The 9,592-nt window shown below is 49.5% G+C and overlaps 1 protein-coding gene across 1 annotated transcript in view; it reads right to left on the minus strand.

Moving 5' to 3' along the window:
- The window catches only part of NCBP3 (nuclear cap binding subunit 3), a 30,870-nt gene extending 26,838 nt beyond the window's left edge, over positions 1–4,032 (minus strand). The window contains exons 1-2 of the mRNA XM_063112323.1: positions 3,819–4,032; positions 1,894–1,959 (exon numbers count right to left, since the gene is read on the minus strand). Of these exons, the coding sequence (XP_062968393.1) occupies positions 1,894–1,959; positions 3,819–4,001 (249 nt within the window). The 5' untranslated portion in view covers positions 4,002–4,032. The remainder of the gene's footprint in view (positions 1–1,893; positions 1,960–3,818) is intronic.
- Positions 4,033–9,592: the final 5,560 nt, after the last annotated feature.

Raw genomic sequence — 9,592 nt, forward strand, 5'->3', positions numbered from 1 at the left:
ACAAGCAACCTTGTGCCTTGAATAAGTTTGCAGAGAACTGGATATTCATATTCAATGACTAGGAGAGCATACATGAATACTGCTATAATTTGTAATCATCTCCATCATACACAGCCTATCACTGTGCCTGGGACACAGTAGGAATTTAATCAGTATTTTGTCAATTAAATAAATAGTACCTATAGTCTATGAAGTTCTGATATTTTATCTATTATTAGCAATCATGCCAACAAATTACAACTAAACAATCTCAACATCACTATTTTCCAGTGCAGAAACTGAGGCACAAAAAAGGAAAAAGGTTTGCTAGAGGTACTTCAGCTAGTAAAAGGGCAAATCTTCTGATTCCAGTGCTATTTCTAGGAGCCCCCTCCTTCCCCACCATTTCACATCATCTGTGGGCATGATAATCATACAGATCATGATCTTCTACATTATGTCTGCCTGAGCAGTCCACTCCCTAAAGCTGGTTCCCCGCTTAAAAATAACACCAAAGCAAAGAAACTGTCTCCTCTATTCCAGCCTTGGGTCCATGGAATTGCCAGTTTTCATTTTTAAGTTACAAAAAGCATTGACGCTTCACTGACAAAATAATCAGCTTTGTAAGTTTCTTTCCAGAGCTAAATCCAGATCCAGCTGTGGGTTTCTGATGGCTCTTAGGAACCCTGTGCTAATTGCATATTGACTATGCCACCTAATTGAAGGTCTGACTATAGAAAGCTTGTGGGAGTTGGTAAAGTAGCAACACTTCCCCTATTTCCCAATAGTTATGCAAATTGTCTTCACCGAAGTCTTCCTAGTACAAACAACAATCTACCTTCTCTTAGTAACAATTTAAGCACCAACTCTGGGACTACCACCCTTTTTCCCATATACCTGTTTCATATAATTGCAACCTATGTAGGATTAAGGACAGTCTACTTATTTTTCAATTACAATAAGAAAATATTTTCACTTTATTCTATTTTCTTATCTGTCTAAAAGATGATTGGTACTCTTCCTTTTGGCCTTGAAGTAACCTGAGACAATGGAGACACAGATAAACTTCAAAAAGGTAAGCATGACATATTCATTTTCATTTTTGCTTTTATGCATCCGATACAGCTACATATATTATTATTCAAAACTGTAATTCAAAATTCTGTTCCAAACTTAGTTGCACACATTAAAATCAGAAAGAACGTTTAAACTGGATATCACCTATTAAAGCAACAAGCATGTATTGACTATTTATAATAAGATTTTACTCTGAGTCAAATCTGGTAATAGCAATCACTAGATAAAAGGCAACATTCTCAGGTACTGAGAATAATTCAGTTGACTTGGCCTTCAAAGTTTAGACAGCCACGGAGTCAGGAAACCCTATTTTTCTAAGTCTGCAACTGGTGAGGAATAAAGGTGTTTACTAAGGGAGAGTGTGGTGCTGATAAAGGTGTTTACTAAGAACCTACTATGTGGCAGGCACGTTTCATGTTTTGTTTCATTTAAAGTAGAAACAGTACACTTTTTTTTTTTAAGGCTAGTCAAGTGAAGCAGTGGGAATGGAGAAGAAACAAAGAAATCTGTAATTCAGCACACATTTTTAAGAATGGGCATGGCATTTAAAACATCCTCAGTGCAGAACTTTTTCTTGAAAATGGTTAAGCACAATCATCTAGGAATAGTGATTTTATCTTTTTGTGGATGCAAGAACACACAAATGCTGTCTTCATGGTTTCAGGATGCATGAAGGCATCATTCTGTAACATGAAATTAAAAAGGGTTTTTTTTAATCCCGCAAGAAAAGAAAAAAAGGAGATGAAGAATATTTACTATTCTGCAAGTCCTAAGGACCAAGTTCACTAAGTTCACCCACTTAATCAAACTGAATAAATAAATCATGGTCTGCCTTACCTTGGAGGTGACATCAATTCCAGTGATGAAGCTGCCAGCCTTGTTTTCATATCTTCTGCTTGTGTCCTAACACAAAGGGAAAGGGTGAGAAATTCCGACAGCAATTGAGGAAAAACCCATGATAAAAGATAGCCTGACATCTGGTTCTTTTCGGATAGTCATTCTTTTCAGCAACTCTTGCCCACCCCTGACAACCTTCAGTAATTCCATCAACTTAAGGTATTCCATATAAATGAAAATCTCAAGGCTTTTGTGAAAAATGTCACAAATAAGGCACAGTCACTTATCTCCCCAACCCAGACTGGACAAACACCCCATGCCAGACCACCAGGTGCAGCACGAACCTCTACCAAACTGAAGAAACTACAGACTCACCTAGAACTCCTGGGGAAAACATAGCACAGTGCAATGAAGAGAGGATGAGATTTGGAAACCAAGTGTGGACTAAAGTCTCAGCTCTGATATTCACTAATTACATGACACTATATAATTTCTTTGACCTCTCTGGGCCTCGGTTTCCTCCATGGTATCTGCCCACCTTCCTAACCTCTTTTACTGCTCTTCCATTTGTGCTACAGAACCTTCTGTTTCTCCAACAAAACAATCTTCTTCCCATCTCGGGTCCTTTTCATTTGCTGTTGCCCCTGCTGGGAACACTTCCTTCCAATCTGCACCTGGAAGGCTCCTTTTTGTCGCCGAGGGTTCCGCTTAAATGTCACTATCTCAGAGAACTTCTCTGACCACCTATCACATTCTGCTTACCGCTCTGCTCACCCTCCGTGCTCCTGCATTCTCTATTCTATTAACGTCCTTTATTTTCTTCATAGCACTTAACACTAATAGAAATTATTTATTTACTTGTGTCCCCAACTGGAACACAAACTCCACGAGGGAGTCTGATCTCGATCTTGATCAAGCACCTAGGACTGTGCCTGGCACATAGTGGGAGATGCAATAAATCCGTGTTGAACTGAATGAATGATACAACTGCAGAGATATTTAAACAATATAACGTAGCAAATGGCAAAATGCCAGTATGTCTATTGCTACCACAGAGGTTTCCTTTGCCATCTCTGGTGATACCACCTTAACCTTTTTCTGTAACTTCAGTTTAAAAGCAAGACTTGCTGACATGTGGTAAAAAGCTCATGTTAGGTGAGAAATTAAGTACGTAAAAGAGGTCATTCAGGCCTGAGGCCAGCTCTAAGAACTGGACATATGACTACCAAACCACAAGCAAAACGTCTCACCATCCCCACTGTCGTAAATGAGGGACCAAGGAACCCAGTTAGTCCCCTGATACTTTGGTTTTCTTAAGGGTCAGATGCTGGGACCACACTGTAGGTTTTAACACAGCAGCGGAGCTGAGCGGGGGACAGATGACCCTCAAGTCACAACAGAAACACAGTGAGTCCCTGCTGCTGACAGATCCCAGCCCTTCCAAGAGAAAGAGCGAGTGTCATGTTGAACAGATACCAACTTCACGGGGCCAGGACCCACAAGGAGACCAGGATGCCGGCGCCACCCAATCTTTCCTCCTGGGCCGCTCCAGGTTCTGTTCTCGTCCGGGCCCCCCCGCCCCCCGTGATCTCAATCCCAGCCCCTCTTCACTCACTGCCTTGCACAGCCTGGCTCAGAAGGGCAGCGAAGGGAGTGTCCTGCACTGTCTCCCAGCTCCCCCACCTCCTCCAGCCCCCTCAACACCCATTTCCGGGCACCCCGGCGTCCTTTTTCTCGCTCCGGGTCGCTCCTCCAGCCTGGAGCCCCCGCCCCGCGGCCGCTCGCGCTCCCCTCTCCCCCTCCCCCTCCCCCGACGTACCCCGGCCAGGCCTCCGGCCACCTCCCCTTCCGGCCCCTTCCGGCCCCCTCCGGCGCAGGACTCTCGCTCCGCGACCTCCTCCTCGCCCCCCGCCCCCCGCCCGTACCGGGATCAGTTCCTTCAGCGAGCGCCGCACCGGCACGATCTCAAGCTCTCCCTCCTCCACCTCCATAGGCTCCGGCTCGCCACGGTCCAAACCGCACTCCGCCTCAGGAGACGGGAGCCCCAGGGCCGGCCCCGCTGGGGCCTCCGCCTTCACCGACACTCGCAGGCCGCGTACGGCCGCCATCACTGCCTGCCGGCCGCACCACTGAGAGCCCGCCCCGCACACCCGCCGGCTAGAGCGCCGCCACCACCGGCCGCAGAGGAGCCGCCGCCGCTACCTAGAGCGCCGCCTGCTGCTGCTGCTGCTGCTGCTGCTAGAAGGCCACCCTCAGCGCCTTCGCCCCCTGGTGGCGGGAGGAACCCGGGCCAGCTAGGGCGGAACCCGGCGAGGAGAAGGCGGGACCGAGTGGGGACGGGGGCGGGGCCTGCTGGAGGGGATGGGGCTTGGAGGAGACCCGTGAAGCTATAAAATAGCTACGCCTGGAGGACTAAAACTACTAAAAGCTAACTTTACTGAGCGATCACCGTGTGCCAGACACTTCCAAGTGCTTGGACCCATACAAACAACCTTATGAAGCAGGTCCTATTGTTCCTCGCATTTCACATATGAGGAAACTGAGGCATAGACATTTTCCCGAGGTGACAGGCTATTTAAGGGATAAACCTGGGGGCCGGCCTGTGGCTCACTCGGGAGAGTGCGGTGCTGATAACACCAAGGCCACGGGTTCGGATCCCATATAGGGATGGCCGGTTTGCTCACTGGGTGAGCGTGGTGCTGACAACACCAAGTCAAGGGTTAAGATCCCCTTACCGGTCATCTTTTAAAAAAATAAAAAATAAAAAATAAGGGATAAACCTGGATCTGAGCCTAGGCATTCTGGCTCCAGAGCCCAGAATGAGCCTTGGTCTCTCACCTCTGGGCAATCTGTGGGTTTACGAAGTTACTTGCCTTGCCAACCTTTGTCTCATTCAGGTCTCACAATAATGGGCTCATTTTACATACACAAAAGTTGAGACTCCAAGAGGGTAGTGACCCGCCTCAAGGCCAGAGCTTAGACCCCAATTTCCTGATTTCCAAGGGCTCTATTTGCTGTAGACCTGTGAGCATGGTTTCCTGCAGCTATGTCTAACAAGGGCCTGCTGTGCAGAGATGGGGAGGCACCACTGGTCAGTTTTTGCTTTGAGTTCTGATTTTGCACTTTCCTCCCTGTTAACCTTGGGCTAGTTCTTTCCCTTTTCTGGGCCTGTCTTCCTATCCGAGGAGGGCATTGGTGGAACCCTAAGGTCTCTGAGGCCCTACCAGCTCTGACCATGGAGGAATAAATAATTATAAACCAAGGAAGAGCATTGTCAGCATCAGACACACCTGGGTTTCAAGCTGGCTGGCCCTGCCCCACACACCACCCAACTGTGACCTTGGCCAGGCCACTTAGCCTTTCAGAGTCTCAGTTCCTTCATCAATAAAATGGAACAATACTACCCACCTCCAAAGGAGATTGTGAGGGTTAAATGAGATGATTATATGTAGATACGAGACCCAACAGAAGGGATATAGTACATCATAGTTTCTCTTAAATTGGGGTTAAACCACAGGACAAACATAGATGGAGCTCTTAAGGGGGCTAGTTTTGCTTGATGAATGGGGCACAAAGTAGTTACAAAATTGGGTTGAATGCATGGAATGTATTTGTGTGCATTTTAAGGAACATTTCAAATAAAGTTTGTGCTTGGGGTGACCCGCTCTGGGTGACAGTGACAGCCCCACCATCATTTGTTTTCTAGGCCTGCAGGGGCTCGGGAGGATAGGAGAGGAGGAAGCAATCCCTCCTCAGCTATGGACACCAGGAGGCCAGCAGAGAAGGCTGGGCAGGCCCCTCTCCCTGCTGGATAGGAGCCTTGGTGCTTGAAGATTCCATTCAGTGTAGACTCAGCATTGCAGTTCAGTGCAAGCAGAGGCGAAGCCCCCTGGGGGAGCTCTAAGTGACAGGTGAATTAGAATCCAGGGCAAGCCAGGGCATCAGGCAGTCAAACACCAGGGCTCCTACACCCCTGTCAGGAAAGCCCTCTGTGCCTTTCCCTTTATGATCACCTGACTCGCCACCACCCTCTTCCTGTCCTCAGTGCAGCCTGCTGACGTGTGTCCACAGAAATCTTAGGAGGTAGTAAAGAATACTTTTCAAAAAGTTAAAATATATGACTCAAACAAATGTAAAATGAACACATGTCAAAGCTTTTATTCATTTATTACGGAATGAGGACATCAGTAAGATATTAGTTCAAAAAAGAATTTGAGAATGAATGTAGAGTTTGTCAAAGGAATGCTGAGATGTATTTAACAAGAACGGTTAATGCCCTGCAAGGCAAGAAACTGTAACCTTTAGGGTTCTCTTTTCTATCAGACACAAGACATTTACACTACTATTGGACAAGGATTATTTACTTGTCATGAAATTTCTATAAATTAACTAAATTAATTAGGGTATTTTACTACTCTCACAGAGTTGTAAAATACCCTAATCGGTAGTAAATAGGAAGTCAAACAAAGGTACACATCCCTAGAGAAGCAGACGATCCTCAGGTGGCATAGGCATGATGGATGACACCTGGCGCTACGCTACGAGGTCATCCGTGTTCTTCTCATTTGTAATGTCTGGATGATTTCCATTAACAGAGGAAACCAGGAGAGTGGGACGTTGGGACAGACTGGAGAGAGAGTTTTGAGCAGGGAGTCATCAACTGTCAATGCAGCCACATGTTCACAGTGGAACCTGGCTTAGGTCTAGAAGTTGTTGGCCATTGGTGACCTTGGAGACCAATGTCCTTGAAGGAGAAAGCAGATTAGTGGTGGGAGTTGGGGCAGTGTGGACGACTCGTTTGAGAAGTTTGTGAAGGGGAGGCTGGGGGCAGGGGAGGGTATTAACAAGATCTTCTAAAACTTTTATTTATTTATTTATTTAACCGCAATTGGCCAGTTCCTTTCCTTTTTCATCCCTCTCCTATCCATGAAGGAGGGGAATAAAGTGATGGAATCCTACCTCTCCTGGGATAACAAAGGAAAGGCCATTAAAAGATAATATAAGCTTCTAAGGCGAAATCAAATGCTGCTTGAGGACTGGTAACATGGTCCACTGGCCCGAGGTGACAATGCCCTGCTGATTAGAGCAGAGATGTTCTTAAATGCAGTTTTAAGTTGGGCACACACAACCCCACACCCCTCAGTTGATGTCTATCCTTGGAATATGTGCAGGTCAGTAGTTAAGGGAATGTTTCCACAGTTAAAAGAAAAGCTCGTGAGGCAGCTGACGCTGGTGGCGAGCCTGTATCCATGCCCCCACCCCCGACATAGCCAAATTCTGTAAAGGACTATCTGCCCCCACTTTCTCCGTTCCCCTCACCTCCCTTGACCACTCAGCATGGTGGGCACGATGGCCACGGGTTAGTTCCTGAAACCACGCACACTCTGCCATTGTAATTGCACCCTCAGTTTCCCTTTTACCTCCCAAGCTGCTCCTGCTCCAGTGGCGGGTTCCTGCCCCTCCCCCAGCAGTGACAGTCCGTCAGGGCTCAGTCCTGGGACCTCTTCCTTCTCGGCCCATGCTCGCTCCCTGAGCTACCTCATCACACTGTGGCTTCCAGCGCCACTGCGTCCACACCCTGAGGATCCCCACGTCTCCATTTCCAGTTCTCCCCTCTCCTCCGAGCCCTCTGGACATCTGCCCTTGAAGGTCTCAAGGTACCTCAGACTCAACCTGCCAGGTGCATTCTTGTGTTCCCTCCCCTCCTGATCAGCCCGGTCAGTCTTCAATCCAGGTGGGCAAGCCTGGAAGCTAGGAGCTGCCCTCGTCCCCTTCCTCTCGCACCCCCACAGCCAGCCACATGGCGTCTTGTCAGTCTGGACTCCTGTGCATCCCTCCTGTCCGGCTGCTAGCTTCCATGCCCTCCGCCACCACCCCTCACTTCTTTCCATCCCGGCCACCATCATATCTCTTGTCTCGGTGCTGCAGTGGCCTCCTCACTGGTCTTCCCATCCTTCTCTACATGGAAGCCAGACTGGCCTTTTCAGCACATATTCTCCAGCTCCTGCCCCCGTCTCCAGCTTCATCTTGTACTACTCTCTGCCCACACTCATCAGACCACATGCCGAGGGTACCTCTGGGGGTGTGCACCAGAGAAGGCTTCCTGGAGGAGGTAACTTGGAGATGGTGGGGGTCTAAGCAGTGGGGAGGACAGGGAGGCTGACCACAAAGCCAGGATGGGCTGACAACAAATTGATCAACCTGACTTGGGTGGGGACTGGCAGCTGTCCTAGAGAGTGAGAGGACCAGGTATTGTCCTCTGGGTCATCCTAACTGAAGAAATGGATGTGTCTGAGGCCCCAGAGGGCAGAGCTGGGTATGTGTGTATGGGGGAAGGGGAACAGGGAGGAAGGGATGGTCATTTAAGCCTGGAACTGAGCAGCACAGATGCCCTCAGAAGCCCAGTCCAGCCCGAGGTGGAGCAGTACAGGGAGTCTGTGCAGGCCAGGGCTCAGTTCCACAGTGAGACAGAGGACAGACCACTCCCTGGAAACTCCTGGTCTCCGTGGGTGCACAGGGCCCAGCGCCACCTACCATATGCCTCCCTGGCCTCCCTCAGCAGAGTCCCAGTGGCCCAGAGGGCAGCCCTGTAGACAGGCCTGCTTTTCGAGCTGCCTCCTGCTATCACTCCTGCCAGTCCTCAGGCGGGACGACCCAGGGGCCTGGGAGGTGGGATATTGCCTTGAGTGCCAGGTTGGTGGGGCAGGGGGTGCTGAATGTGTGTGTCAAGTTCTTGCCTGCCTTCCTCCCGATTTCCTTTCCTTCCTCCCTCCCTTTGGCTCATTTGCCCCTAGTGGGGAAAATATCCATCCCCCGGGAGGGCGACCCAAGTGTTGGGGAGAGCGGGCAAAGGTTAGGGCCGACCGCCAGCCCCCAGCCCCCTGCTGGAAAGCGCTGGTGCAGCCCCTCCTGGGAACTTCGCAGGGTGACCAGGATGCAGGCAGGAGCAGCCTTGTCTCCACTGCTCAGATGGAAAAACCCATCATCGTGCTGAGCAGCCTCTAGATTGGTCTCCTTCCTGGTTTTCAGTGCAGGCCCTCTGGTCAGTCTATAGCTTCACCCAGCTGGAAGCTCCACAGCTGGGCAGATGCCAGTCAGGTGGGACATGCCACGCCTGTAGCCTCCATGCCCAGTTCCAGGTAGCTCCAGAGGCAGAAAGCTGTTTTCCTTTTAAGGGTCTCATTGGCTACTTACTATGTGCCAAACACTGTGCCAGGTGCTTGGCACAAGGACTTCATTTACTGTCACAAGAACCCCATGAAGGAGGTGCTGATAATACTCACTCGTACCGACAAGGAAACTGAGGCTCCCCCAGTGACCTTCCAAAGGTCACACAGTTATTAAGTAGCAAAGATTGGTATTCAAGCTCGAAGCTGTCTGACCTCAGTGATGACTCTCTTCACCATTTCCCTGGAGGGCCCTACGATGGGCAGGGTGGTGCAGGGTCCTGAAAGCCTGTAGCAGTGCCCAAGGCTAAGGGGGCATGGAGAGGACCCTGGGCCTGTGTCACAGGGACTCCTGTGAGGCTCTGCAGGAACTTCTGACCCATGAAGGGGCTCCCATCTGGACCAGACCTCAGCCTTCCTGAGCCCCTGTGAAACAGGCAGCCCACTGGCTCCCAAACACCCAGTTCTTCCTAAGGAGGGGCCATAGGACCTACTCAGAAGCCTGCGCTGCCCCCTCACTCTGAGCCAGCCCT

This window comes from Cynocephalus volans, chromosome 10 (genome assembly GCF_027409185.1).
Source record: "Cynocephalus volans isolate mCynVol1 chromosome 10, mCynVol1.pri, whole genome shotgun sequence".
Taxonomy (NCBI): Eukaryota; Metazoa; Chordata; class Mammalia; order Dermoptera; family Cynocephalidae; genus Cynocephalus; species Cynocephalus volans.